Source organism: Myotis davidii, unplaced genomic scaffold (assembly GCF_000327345.1).
Source record: "Myotis davidii unplaced genomic scaffold, ASM32734v1 scaffold965, whole genome shotgun sequence".
Taxonomy (NCBI): domain Eukaryota; kingdom Metazoa; phylum Chordata; class Mammalia; order Chiroptera; family Vespertilionidae; genus Myotis; species Myotis davidii.
In genome coordinates this window covers 43,195-58,666 of record NW_006296051.1, presented here as the reverse complement: position 1 = coordinate 58,666, position 15,472 = coordinate 43,195, and the positions used below count along the sequence as shown (strand labels likewise).

Sequence of the window (15,472 nt, the reverse complement as noted above, 5' to 3'; positions counted from 1 at the left end):
GCCCCTCCTGGGGATGTGCCCGCAACCCAGGTACATGCCCTTGACCGGAATCGAACCTGGGACCTCTCAGTTCGCAGGCCGACGCTCTATCCACTGAGCCAAACTGGCTCCGGCCCGGCTGAAGATATTTTTAAAGTGTTTTTTTTTAAGTGAATTTAGAGAGGAAGGCAGAGATGGAGAAAAACATCCATGTGCAAGACAACCATCCATTGGTGCTCCAGAAAGCGTCCTGAGGAGCACTTGCCAGACCAGGAATCAAATTTGCAACATTTTGGTGGAGGGCACTACGTGCAGACCAATGGGACAGGGTGTTAGATACCTTTGAGATAAACTTCCTTACATGGTGATATATTTGTCAGTCATATCTCATATAAATGTAACTTCAAATTTATTATATGTCCCTTCAAAGAGAATCTACAGCTCAGCAGATGTGGCTCAGTGGGTTAGAATGTCATCCCTCCCACCAGAAGGTCAAAGATTTGATTCCCAGTCAGGTCTGGTGCCTGGGTGGAAGGTTTGGTCTCCACCCTGCCTGTGTGTCTGAGGGAGGCAACCTATTGGTGTGTCTCTCTCATATCAATGTTCCTCTTTCTACCCACTATCCCTCCCACTCTCTCTAAGATCAATGAAAATAATATCCTTGGATAAGCATTTTAAAGAAAGAGAAACTACATTTGTCTTTTGAACATTTTATTGATTTTAGAGAAGTAGGGATAAAGAAACATCAATGATGAGAGAGAATCAATGTTCCACTGAGTCCTGCATGCCCCCTACTGGGGACTGATGGGGAAACCCCGGCATATGCCCTGACCAGGAATCTAATCTGACCTCTGGTTCATAGATCAATGCTCACACACTAAGCAACACAGGACGGTCCATAAGGTTGAGTTCTTATTACTAGAGTCCTGGAGTATTGATGTTCTTTGTGAATGGTGACGCTGAGATGAGCTTGGAGTGCAGGATTAAATTTAGAGAAGCAGAGGGCTACCACTCACTCAGGCGTGTAGCAAAGCCCCATAAAGTTTTCCTCTGAACAAGTTGGCACAGAATAGGAAGTAACTTTGATGATACATTTATAAAACTTAAGAACTACTAGGAATATAGCCCAAGAAAACAGAAACACCAATCAGAAAGGATATATGCACCCCTATGTTCATAGCAGCACAATTCACCATAGCTAAGATCTGGAAACAGCCTAAGTGCCCATCAGTAGATGAATGGATTAGAAAACTGTAGTACATCTACACGATGGAATACTATGCTGCTGTAAAAAAGAAGGAATTCTTACCATTTGCAACAGCATGGATGGAACTGGAGAGCATTATGCTAAGTGAAATAAGCCAGTCAATGAAGGAAAAATACCACATGATCTCACTCATTTATGGGTAATAAAGACCATTACAAACTTATGAACAAAAGTAGATACAGAGGCAGAGCAGCCTTGAACAGACTGTCAAACTACAGTGGGAAGGCCGGGGAGGGTTGGGGGACAAGAGGGGAGGGTAAGAGATCAACCGAAGAACTTGTATGCATGCATATAAGCATAACCAATGGACATAAGACACTAGGGGTTAGGGGAGGCCACGGGATTGTCAAGGGCGGGGAAAAAAAGAGACATATGTAATAACCTTTGTAATACTTGAAGCAATAAAACAATTAAAAAAATAACACTCAAAAATGATTTTAAAAGATCCATTCAATAGTGTAATTCTCTAATAGAAAAAATGTGCACATTACAATGAATCCAATATTCCACGGAAAAATGTGTATAAGTGAAGTCCATATAATATACAACAGTTCACAGATCTCTAAGGCAGAAACAATCAACCCCATGATTTCACTCAACACATAGCAGCATCAAGTAATATGGGAACAGAATCACCTAATATTTCTTTTTCAAAGTACCTCAAATGATTTCAGGATAAAATAGTAACACTCTAAGAAATTGTACAGAGATCAACCAAAGGACTTGTATGCATGCATATAAGCATAACCAATGGACATAAGACACTGGGGAATAGGGGAGGCTAGGGGACTGTCTAGGGCGGGGGGGAAAAATGGACACATATGTAATACCCTTTGTAATAAAAATAAAATTTAATTTTGTGAAAAAAAAAGAAAGAAATTGTACATATGGAAACATAAATTCTTTTGATATATTTAAGTATAGATATATTACCCAACTATATTTAAAGAATGGAGTACACTGCATAATAAACTTTCTGATTTAGAGCAATACCTGAAAGGCATTTTTGCTACCTATCTAGTGTGAATTCAGTGATACTTTAAAATTCTTAATCAATTATATACTTGGGTCAAGTTTTTACTTTTTAAAGTCACTTTTAGGCCGAAACCGGTTTGGCTCAGTGGATAGAGCGTTGGCCTGCGGACTGAAAGGTCCCAGGTTCGATTCCGGTCAAGGGCATGTACCTGGGTTGTGCGCACTTCCCCAGTGGGGGATATGCAGGAGGCAGCTGGTCGATGTTTCTCTCTCATCGATGTTTCTAACTCTCTATCTCTCTCCTTTCCTCTCTGTAAAAAGTCAATAAAATATATTAAAAAAAAAATAATAAAGTCACTTTTAGGCATAAATTCCTTGGAATTTTGTGAACTGTATATTTTGAACAAAAGTCCTCTCTCCTGTATCATGAATGTAGAATTTCTACCCAATTACAATCCCTAATATTAACTGAAATTATAGGAACAACTATATATTTTCCCACATTCTTCAGTGTTAAGGTTTCTCACTACAGTGAATTCCAATGTGAGAAATAAGCTTCAGATGCTGATTAAAGAACTTAGGACATTGTTTATATTTGTATTGTTTCTCCCCAGTATGAATTCTGCTGTTGGGTAAGGTTTGCATATGGAGTAAGCTTTGTCACATTCTTTATATTTGCTGGGCTTTGATCCAGTAATAATTATCAGATGTTGTATGACATATAAAGATATACACTTTGACATATGCCTCATAATTTGTCAGACCTTATTTGATCATTCTCAATGATAACCCATGGGCAAATCTTTGAATGAAAACTTTATGTTATTTCTCTCTTTCGAATGATTCCTAAAATGCTGAGTAGGTTAGACCTCAGGTTAAAGGCTTTCTCACATTTTTTACAGTGTAACCCTTCCCTCCACTATAAAAGTATGTTATTAGGTAAATTTCGAGCTGTGAGTACGGACTCTTGCACATGCTCAACATTTGAAAGGACTCTCTTTAGTATGAAGTCTATCAGGTACAGTTAAAGCATTTTCTACATTTTTCCCATTTGTAAGGCTTCTTGCCAGTATGAAATTTATGATGTTCAGTAAGTTCTGTTTGTAAAGGACTTAGGACACTCCTCACATCTATAAGTCTTCTCTCAAGTATGAACTCTGCTGTACAGAAAGGCAGGAACACTGATGAAAGGCTGTGTTATATTTTTTACATTTACAAGGATTCTCTCCAGAATGAACACTCGGATGCTTACTAAGGCCTGAGGAGCTTCCAAAGGATTTGCCACCTTCTCTACACTTACCTGGCATATGGTTTCTCTCCAGTGTGAACTCTCTCATGATTAACAAGGGAGGAGGACTGGCTAAAGGTTTTGCCACATTCTCTACCTTCATAAGGCTTCTCTCCAGTATGAACTTTTTTATGACAAGTAAGGGATGAGGACTGGCTAAAGGATTTGCCACATACTCTACATTTATAAGGTTTCTCTCCAATGTGAACTCTTTGATGATAAGTAAGGAACGATAGAACACGAAAGGCTTTGCCACATTCTGTACATTTATAAGGCTTCTCTCCGGTATGAACTCTCTGATTACAAGTAAGGGATGAGGACTGCCTAAAGCAGCTGTGGGCAAACTATGGCCCGTGGGCCAGATCCGGCCGTTTGAAATGAATAAAACTAAAAACAAAAAAAAAACAAACAAAAAAAAACAAACCGTACCCTTTCATGTAATGATGTTTACTTTGAATTTATATTAGTTCACACAAACACTCCATCCATGCTTTTGTGCCGGCCTCTTCCGGTCCAGTTTTAGAACCCATTGTGGCCCTCGAGTCAAAAAGTTTGCCCAGCCCTGGCCTAAAGTCTTTGCCACATTGTCTACATTTAAAAGGCTTCTCACCAGTATGAACTCTCTGATGATTAGTAAGGTGTGAAGACTGGCAGAAAGCTTTGCCACATTCTCGACATTTGTATGGCTTCTCTCCAGTATAAATACGGTTATGTGTAGTAAGATCTCTATGGCTGATGAACGCTTTTCCACATTCTCTACATTTATGAGGCTTCTCTCCAGTGTAAATTCTCTGTTGTGCAGTAAGGTTTGAGGAACTGCTAAAGGTTTTGTCACTTTCTCTACATATATAAGATTTATGTCCATTGTGAATTCTTTGATGAATACTAAGTTTTGAGGGTCGGCTAAAGGCTTTGTCACATTCTCTATATTTATATGGCTTCTATGCAGTATGAACTCTCTGATGTCAATTAAGGGCTGCAGACTCACTGAATGTTTTACCACATTCTGTACATTTGTAAGACTTCTCTCCAGTATGAATACTCTGATGACGAATAAGGGATAAGGGCCGGCTAAAGGCTTTGCCACATTCTGAACATTTATAAGGCGTCTCTCCAGTATGAATTCTCTGATGATAAGGGATGAGGAATCGGAGAAAGCTTTGCCACATTCTCTACATTTATAAGGTTTCTCTCCAGTGTGAATTCTCTGATGAATACTAAGACTTGAGGGCTGTCTAAAGGCTTTGCCACATTCTCTACATTTGTAAGGCTTTTCTCCAGTATGAATTCTCTGATGATGAGTAAGGGATGAGGAATCACTGAATGCTTTGTCACATTCTGTACACTTACAAGGCTTTTCTCCAGAATGAATAGTCTGATGACAATTAAGGGAGGAGGGATGACTAAAGGATTTGCCACATTCTCTATATTTGTAATGTTTCTCTCCAGTGTGAATTCTTTGATGAAGAATAAGTTTTGATGGTCGGCTTAAGGCTTTGCCACATTCTGAACATTTATAATATGTTACTTTCTTAGGATTTCTATGATGTTCAGTATGTTTTGAGGACTGACTAAAGCATTTTCCAGTTTCACTGAGTGTATAATGTTTTGCCCTAGTATGAATTCTTCCCTCATGTACAAGAAGAGTTAAATGACATTTAAAGGCTTTGCCACATGCTTTACATTTGTAAGGCTTCTCTCCAGTTTGAATTCTTTCATTTAGAGTACAACCTGAAGGCCAATTGGATGTTTTATTAGAATTTTTACATATATAATATTTTTCTCCATTATGGATTTTCTTCAGTCTATTTAGATTTAATATTTCACTGAAGATTCTAACACTTGGATTACCCGTGTAATCCTGTTCCCCAGCATGAATATTCTCTTTAGTATAATTTGAAGATTCCTGAAAAGATTTGACAAATCTACTTTCTTTGTGTGTCTTCTCCACAATATGCAAAAACTGACCTATATGGTGATTGGACATTTCGTTAGACTTTTCCTCTCTTAAAATGGTCCTCTGCGAGTTCAATTGTCTGTTGATTAATAAGATATGATTCTTGCTTACAGTTTTTCCAATATTTGTTTCGTTGATAACTTGTGTCTCCATTATATTCATTCTCCTGGTGATGGGAGATAGGGCTTTAGTGACAGTTGTTAAGTTCAAGAAACATGTACACTTGTTGCATAAGAACCATTTCATGATACTCATTAAGCCACGGAAAAGCATTGTGTAAAAAAGCATTCCCACTTTATTGAAATTATAGATAAAACATAAAAGTGTTTGAGCAAAAATAATGAATTCTTGTTTAAAAGATTGCCAAATTGCCCAGCTGGTGGGACTCATTGTTTGACAATGCACATATGAAACGGGAGATCAGGTTCAATTCCCCTTTAGGTCACATGCCCGGGATTCAGACTAGGTGGCATATAAGAGGCAGCCAATCAATGATTGTCTCTCATTAGTTATGTTTTTCTCTCCCTTCCTCTATGAGATCAATAAAAATACATATTTTTAAAAATCAAAAGATTGCCAAATTGAGATTTGAATTTTAGAGGAACATTATAAATATCTAAATTTTAGAAATGAATGACAAAGTTTAATCCCACCCTACATTTTAAACAATTCTAATAATTATTTACAGCACGGATTCCCTTTCTAAGGATACATAACAGTAAAATGTTGCTTTCAACCATCACATGCAGAAATACAATGATCTGCCAATGTAACTGACTTTAAAGTGGGAGGTTTCCCAAATGCATAATATATCTGACCTCTTTAGTTAACAAGAACTGTATTATGAATAACCGTTCCAGATTAGTTCGGTGTATATTAACATCCCCTCTTCTCATCACATTCTTCCTCAAATTCCAAGGCTTTCATTAAATGTACATTATCAAAACCACATCTTTTATATCTTACCAGTATAATTTCAGAGAATAAATTTTGAATTCTGGGCTTTAGCAAAAAGGCCTGGTTATCTTCACATGACATAGCTGAAATAAAAGTAATTTTTAGTTTTGAAAATCAGATGAGTGCACTTTGAAATTACCAGGAAGTATAGGCCAAATGACATTTTTGAGTACTCCAAGAACCAGTGAAGGATTCAAAGAAAGCTCAACATAGATACAAGGAGGAAAAGTCCCATCAAAGAGGAACAAAAAGTTGCTTATATTAGCCAATGATACCTGCTCAAACACCCTGTCACACAATAGCAATATTATAAAAACACCCCCACCTCTCAGGTTCTTCAGTGGAGCGTGAGAGAGATGAGGAAGTGTGTGTTCCACGACATCCCTGTTTTGAAGCATCTTGAACAACAAGTGTCTGTTGTGCAAGAGACAGAGTGTGAACAGAATGGTAGTACATGGTGAGTGCCCTATAGTGGCTGCTGCAAAGAAACAATGAGAAATTGTTGGAGCACCACAAAGACTATGGTACTGATGATGTATATGAAACCTGAAAAGATACCGTGGGTCTGAGAAAGAAACAGAGAACATTTCAACTGGGAAATTAGACAACTAAACCAAGAATACAGATCCTGAAAACAGTGTTGAACAAAAGAATTTGTTCCACAGATGGTTATTATTTATTTCTTCCTATATAAAGCATGTTCAAAAGCCTGCTTGTTTACAATTCCTGAATCTGAACAAAAGATATCGAGTCATGCAAAGAAACAGCAAGTGTCCCATCAGAACCACAAAATAACTGTAATCAAACAGGCAATACATTAATGGAAATATATTAATTACCTGAAGAAAAATAAATATCTTAAAACCACAAGTAGAAAATAAGACAACTATATAATATCACCAAAATATTATATAACCAAAATAAAAATAAAATGAGAAAAAAAAATTTTACAAATACCACACGGAAGTGGGAAATAGGAAACATAATACCCAAATTAAAAAGTATAGTAGAATCATCAATGAAGATGTTATCAAACTGAAAAATCAAAGAATCAGCCTGGTAGCGGTGGCTCAATGATTGAGCTTCTACCTATGAACCCAGACGTCTCAGTTTGTTTCCAGGTTGGGGCACAGGCCTGGTTGAAGGCTCAATCCCCAATCGTGCAGGAGGCAGCGAATCGAGGATTCTCTCTCTTCATTGATGTTCTGTCTCTACCTGTCCTTTCCTCTCTGAAATCAATAAACGTGATTTAAAAAATCAAAAATCAAAGAATTTGTATATAATTCATTAAAAATTTGGATTCAGGGAAGCTAACAAGCATGTGAAAATATGAAGAGAACCGAAGGGACTCCTAAGACACTAATAAATCAACCTCCCAGAGGAATCCATAAAGAGAGCATAGTGAAAAGGATTAGGCAGCTTATATAAAAATTAACAGTTGAAGGTCATGAAAATTGGAGAAAGACATTCAAATACAAGCAGCTCAGTAAATTCTAAGTAGAATAGAATATAAACATGAGAACAGGTTAAAAAAAAACAGGTTAAAAAAACAACAATGAAAATATGAATCCCAGAATATAATCCTAAAAGCATATGAAAAAATAATTTCTCAAAAAATATCTTAAAAGTAAGTAAATAAATAAATAAATGGTGTAAAATCTTAAATCTCTGCTAGAAGACACAATGTAAAAGATAATGTAATATCAATAACTTAAGTGGGTACAGGTGTAGAGAGGGCAAGTAGCACAGTTTTGTATGCAAGTGGCATACCTCGTTTAAAGTATATTGTTATAGCCTAAAAATATTTTAAGTAGCTCCCATGGTCACAACAAAACTAGAAAATAAAAAAAATCTTAGAAAATAATCAAATAAAATGATCTCTGTTAACAGCTGACAGAATTGTGTATTGCAAATCACGGACTACACATTTTAAAAATATGTATAAATCCAATGAATTTCTCTAAACATGGTATATAAAGCCAACCCTCACAGTTAACTGTGTTCCTGTATCATAACAGAAATTAGTACAAAATAACAAATTAAGTGTGCAATTACATGAATAACAGCCTAAAGAGAAATGAAATAATCGTTTATTTTATACAGAAGGTGCATAATTTGTATGCTGTAAAGTATAAAATACTGCTGGCCGCCGTCCTACTTCTAGGTATATATCAAAAGAAATTCATGGAGGATCTGCAAGAGACATTTACACATTTGTGTCCATTACAATGTTATTCATAAGAGCCTGCATTAGATGGAAACAACTCAAATGTCCATGGATAGTTGAATGAATGAATGAGTGAAGTTTACTGTGTACATGTAATGCAATACTATCCTGCTAAAAAATAAAGGGATATTATCACCTGATACCACAAAGAGAAAAATTAATGATACTTTTTCACTAAAGCAGACATGTCACAAAGACACAGATACTACAGGATTTCCCTCAGGTGAGTAATCTAATATAATACATGTCATAAAAAAAAAAGGTAGTTATAAGCAAGCCTTCTTTTTAAAGCTAATGAAGAAGTAGGGGTTTAATATATAATGACAGATTTCTGCAAGATGGAAGGTTTGAGAGATCAGATACACAACATACAGAGTAAGAATCTATCCTAGAAAGCAGAAGCCCCCTAAAGATATCCTATACAATAAAAGCCTAATATGCTAAGTGTCCGGTCGACCAGTCAGCTGTTCTACCAATAAAAGCGTATATGCTAATGATGCGTATATGCTAATGATACACTAAGGCTGCTCAACTGCTCGCTATGACATGCACTGACCACAAGGGGCAGACAGTCGACCAGTTGCTATGATGTTCACTGACCACCAGGGGGCAGATGCTCCGACTGGTACAGTGGTGCCTTGACTTACAAGTTTAATTCGCTCTGTGACGGAGCTCGGAACTCAAATTACTCATATATCAAATCAATTTTCACCATTACAATGAATTGAAATGCCATTAATCCATTCTGGACAACCAAAATACACTGCAATTATTTAGTTAAATGTTTTTAAATAAGAAAAATGTATTTAAAAATAACGAATATTGTATAAAACCACAACACTGAACAATAGAATGTAGTGCAATAAACTTGTTTTGTTAAGTTTAATGTACAGCATTTACCTTGGATATCAAACGACTTAAAGATGCTGATGGGCCCTAACCAGTTTGGCTCAGTGGATAGAGCATCAGCCTGCGGACTGAAAGGTCCCAGGTTCTATTCTGGTCAAGGGCAGGTACCTTGGTTGTGGGCATATTCCCAGTAGGGGGTGTGCAGGAGGCTACCCAGCAGGAGCAACGAAGTGATCTGCAGATTCCCCTTCCTTTTTGGAGGTGCCCAGATGAGGCCCAGCTGTGAAGCAATGCAAGCTGCTGTGGGGCCTTGGGCCTTCTCTTGGAAGTTCTGGGTCTGTCTGGCCCAGCTGCAATTTGTTAGGTAATTTTCAGATTGCAAAGGGCCAGGGCATTCATATGCAAAAGCCTCTGCCGCAGCCTGGGTGGGGCGGTGTCTCGGGGAATCAACAGGTGGAGCAAGCAGCTATGGCTGATCCTCAGCCCTGCCCTAAGGGGCCTCATCTCAGTGTCCCAGTAATTGCTGCAAGCATCTCTGAGGGAAAGCCACCCTCAAGTTCTGAGGTCTGCCTGCTGCCAGACAGTACAATTTCTCCCCGTATGAGTCCTGGGTCCCCAGAGATGTATGTACACTGTCCAAGATTAGAGCTCTCACCAGAGCAAAATTCTCTGCACAGTAGTGTCTTTGGGGCCCAAAGGTAGAGATGAAATAACTTTTTTTCCAACCCTTTACTTTCATCTGAAATAGGTCTCATTTACACAGCATAATTATGAGTATCGTTCTCATATCCATTCAGCTACCCTGTGTTTTCTGGTTGAATCAGTTAACTCATTTATATTGTGATTATTGATAGGTATGTAGTTATTGGCATTTTTTAATTAATTAACACAGTCCGAGCAGGGAACTTTAGCTTCCCATTGACATCAATGGAAAGATCTGCAAGAAAAAAAGTCAATACGAAAAATTGGTCTTAAATGGCTCATTAGACAAGATGGATTTGATGTTTATAGCAGAGATTATCAAGCAGAGTGTCACAATGGCAAACTGGTGTGCTGTGAGAATTTTAGTACAAGAAACACCTGGCTATGTAGTCAATAGCACAGACTACATTACTTAGAGATTGTCAAATAAAATGTGACAAACGCCAACACAGTAATAGCTGTGTGGTGGGCATGAGTCAAAGTCAGATATTTTTTAGCCAGGTTGGCAAAATACATATTTTGGTGGACCTCTGAATTTCAGTAATTACTCCATTTGTGCCATGAGATTAAAAAATGTTAAAATCACTGACTTAGAGCTTTTCACCCCAAAGCAAATATGCATTCTGGAGAAAATGAACAGAGAAGGCCCTCTTAACCAAGAAACAATGTCTGCTTCATCAATTTTCCTAATGACCATGTGAAAAACAAATCTTTTGTGTCTTTTACATCAATACACCCCCTCAATATTCCTCTTTACAGGACCAGAAAATGGAACTATTGTCTAGGTGACATTAAATTTTTATGAATGATCCGGATCCAATAGCTTGTCCTGAACAAAACCATAAAACCTGTGGTCCAGATAGAGACCCAATCACAAAATATCAGGATATTCTTATACATATGAATGCTCCATGGGAATGTCAAGAAGTAGAGTAGAAGAGTATCCAATATCTCATTTCTTTAATCATTGTGTGATCCTTTGGATTGGACCATGCAGAGCATATGATATTACCAGCTTGTACAAATTTACAAGGAACTGGAGAAGGAATGAATGTGGCACTTTCATTTCAATCACTGCTATCCTGCTGTCCCTGGGACTTACAGTAATGGCTAGGAAAACACTGCGGGGACAACTAACACGCCTATGCACATAACTGTGGACATGCTGTCAATATATAAAATAACTTCTGATGAAAAATAAAAATTTTGAACCACACATCTGCCATGGTCTCTGGGATTCCTCTTGGAAGAATGACCAATAACAAGCAACATTTAAGTAATTGACAATAAAATCTGTTTAACAAGGGCTGAATCCATCCCAAGAAAGAAGGTAATGAGGTAACACAGAAATTCTTAATGAAAGTCAAGACAAGAAAAATCATTCCAGTGATAAAGCACACAGAAGCCAATTTATTATAATCCAAAAATTAACATTCATATTCAAAATCTAGAATCCAGCATGGAAACATGAATGGTCACCTTCCTACTTCATGAATATAAAGCAAGATATTGACAAATTCTGAAGTCAGTTATCGCATTAGTAAAATTCTAAATTGTGGAACAGAAGCCAGAGGGCTCATATGGGAGAGGAAGAGATTTAGACGGCATTGTTAAAGCACTGCAGAAAAGAGTATCAGCTGAGTAGAAAAATGAGAAGAAAAAATAACACTGAAAATATGAAATAGGAAATGAAAGAAATAAACTTAATTTTCTGAGTTCAGCTAGGAGTGCAGCTTGGAAACAGATGTCCTCTCTCCAATGCAGAGTTCATGGCAATTCTGCATCCTGGGTATGAAATATCTCCTATGTTGTACTACAACATCACTGATATAGGATTTGAAAGAGAAGGGAGAGGGAGAGACAGAAACAGCAATGTAACAGAGAATCATCTATTAGCTGCCTCTTGCATGAAAACTACTGGATATCCAGTCCACAAAGAGGGCATGAAACTTAATCGGGAAATGAACTCTGACTTCCTGGTTCATGGGTCCACGCTCAACAATGTAGCTTCATAATGCAGGCAACCCCACTGCTGATCAAAGTTGCACACAGTATATTTATAGGTGTTCCCTCCACTACGAGTTCTCTTGTGTTGAGTAAGACAAGGACAATTAAAAGTTGTGCCTCATTCTTCACCTTTGTAAAGCTTTCCTTCACAATGAATTCTCTGATGTTAAATAATACTCCATTGACAAGAAAAGGGTTAACCTCAATCATTTCATTTGTAAGGTTTCTCTCCAGTATAAACTCTCTGATGTACAGGAAGGAATACACACTGACTAAAGGTTTCCTCACAATTTTGTTTCCTTTTTCAAAATATTTTTTTATTGATTTCAGAGAGGAAAGGAGAGTGCTTGAGAGAAATATGTATAAGAGGGAATCGTGAATCAGCTTGCTCCTACTGGCCCCAGTCTGGAGATCGCTTCCACAACCAGGGCCACTGCCCTGACCAGGAATTGCACCCTGACATTGTGGTGCGTGTTCAAAGGTAAGCCACCAAGCATGCCAGCCAGTGCTTTCTCACATTTTCTACAGTGTAAGGTTTCCTCCAGTATAAAATCTCTGATGTTTAGTAAATTTTGAGCTGTGGGTAAAGGCTCCAGCCTATTCTTTACATTTGTAAGGACTCTCTCTGTTAGGAAGTCTCTCAAGTACAGTAATACCTGAATGACTTTTCAAAGCTTTTTTACATTTTTCACATTCATTAGGCTTGTGTCCAGAGTGAATTCTGTGATGTTCAGTAAGTTCTCACTGCTGGTCAAGGACTCATGAAACGCTGCACATCTCTAAGACTTCTCTCAACTATGAAATCTATGCTGTCTAGTATGGCAGAAACAGTAAATAAAATCTTTGTCATACTTTTTATATTTTACAGGCTTCTCTCCAGTATGATCTCTCCACTGTGCAGTAAAGTCTGAAGACCAACCAACAGATTTGACACATACTCTACATTTATAAGGCTTCTCTCCAGTGTAAACTCTCTGACGATAATTTATGTATGATGCTACACTGAAGGTTTTCCCACATTCTCTACATATATGGTATAAGACTTCTGAGGACCTTCTAAAGGCCTTGCCACATACTGTATATTTACAAGGTTTCTCTCCAGTATGACCTCTGTTATGTGTACTAAGTTCTGAAAAGCATCTATACTTTGCCATATTCTCCACATTTATAAAGCTTCTCTCCAGTATGAACTCTCTGATGCGGAGTCAGGTGTGAGGACAATCTATAGGCTTTGCCACATTCTCCACATTTATAAGGCTTCTCTCCAGTATGAACTCTCTGATGCGGAGTCAGGTGTGAGGACAATCTATAGGCTTTGCCACATTCTCCACATTTATAAGGTTTCTCTCCAGTATGAACTCTCTGATGCGGAGTCAGGTGTGAGGACAATCTATAGGCTTTGCCACATTCTCCACATTTATAAGGCTTCTCTCCAGTATGAACCCTCTGATGCGGAGTCAGGTGTGAGGACAATCTATAGGCTTTGCCACATTCTCCACATTTATAAGGCTTCTCTCCAGTATGAACTCTCTGATGCGGAGTCAGGTGTGAGGACAATCTATAGGCTTTCCCACATTCTCCACATTTATAAGGTTTCTCTCCAGTATGAACTCTCTGATGCGGAGTCAGGTGTGAGGACAATCTATAGGCTTTGCCACATTCTCCACATTTATAAGGTTTCTCTCCAGTATGAACTCTCTGATGCGGAGTCAGGTGTGAGGACCATCTATAGGCTTTGCCACATTCTCCACATTTATAAGGCTTCTCTCCAGTATGAACTCTCTGATGCGGAGTCAGGTGTGAGGACCATCTAAAGGCTTTGCCACATTCTCCACATTTATAAGGCTTCTCTCCAGTATGAACTCTCTGATGCTTAATAAGGTCTGAGGAGCTGCCATAGGCTTTGCCACAATCTCTACAATCATAAGGTTTTTCTCCAGTGTGAATTCTCAGATGAATGCTAAGGGTAGAGTACCGGTTAAAGTCTTTGTCACATTCTGAACATTTATAAGACTTTTCTCCGGTATAATTTCTATGATGTTGAGTATGTCCGGAGGACTGACAGAAGCCTTGCCCATCTTCTCTGAGTTTGTAAAATTTTGCAGTAGTATGAAATCTTCCCTCATGAACAATAAGAGATGAATGCCATTTAAAGGTTTTGCCACATGCTTTACATTTGTAAGGCTTCTCTCCAGTATGAACTTTCTGATTTAGAGTACAACCTGAACGCCAAGTAGATATTTTACCAGAATCTTTACATTTATAAGGTTTTTCTTCATTATGGAATTTTTTCATTTTATTTAGATTGAATATTGGACTGGGAAAACTACCACAAGGATTCCACTTGTCAGCCTCCTCCCCCAAAGGAATATTCTCTTGTTTTGGGTAATCTGAAGAATAATGAAAAGACTGGACACATTTACTTCCTTTGTGTGTCTTCTCCACAATAGGAATAACCTGATGTACATTGTGATTGGACATTTGGTCAATGACTTTTCCACTTTTATAATGGTCCTCTATAAGCTCCCTTCTCCATTGATGATTAAGATATGACTCTTGCTTAAAGTTTTTCCAATGTTCAATCCATTCATAACTGCTCTCTCCATTATAGGTACTCTGGTGATAATGGGAGATAGAAAGGCCGACAGTTATAACTTCATTAAACTTGTACGCTTGTTCCATAAGAACCAGTACGTGATACTCATTAAACAAAGAGGGTTGTATAGAAAAAGCTTTCCTAATTTATTAAAATTTTACACAAAAATAAATACAAAACGTTTTCAGAGAAAGAAAAATGAATCCCCGTTTAAAAGGTCTCCAAATTGCCCAGCAAGTATGGCTCATTGATTGAGCTTCAAGGTATGAGCAAGATGGTCATGGTTCCATTCCAGGTGAGGGCACAATACCTGGGTTCAGAATCGGTCCCCAGTATGATGAATGCAGGCGGCAGCCAAGAAATGATTATCTCTCATCATTGATGTTTGCCTTTCTCTCTTTTGCTATGTTCCTATCTAAAATCAATAAAAATATTTTTTTAATTAAGAAAATAATAAAATACCTAGCCTAATTGGCTCAGTGGATAGAGCATTGCCCTGAGGACTGATGGGACCCAGGTTCAATTTCAGGCAAGGGCCTATGCTCAAGTTTTGAGTTTAATCCTCATAGGGGGCATGCAGGAGGCAGCTGATCAATTATTCTTTCTTATCATTGATGTTTCTCTCACTATTTCCCTCTCACTACTTCTCTGAATTTAATAAAAAATAT

General features: G+C 37.9%; 1 protein-coding gene and 1 pseudogene across 1 annotated transcript; both read right to left on the bottom strand.

Moving 5' to 3' along the window:
* Positions 1 to 3,209: 3,209 nt before the first annotated feature.
* LOC102761710 (zinc finger protein 420-like) lies at positions 3,210 to 5,496 on the bottom strand. The gene is given in 4 exon segments (XM_015568636.1): positions 3,210 to 3,833; positions 4,077 to 4,325; positions 4,494 to 4,644; positions 4,647 to 5,496. Coding segments are annotated over 4 exon segments (1,566 nt in total). The 3' UTR covers positions 3,210 to 3,517.
* Positions 5,497 to 11,590: 6,094 nt separating this feature from the next.
* Positions 11,591 to 15,472, bottom strand: part of LOC107184263 — a 43,221-nt pseudogene continuing 39,339 nt past the window's right edge.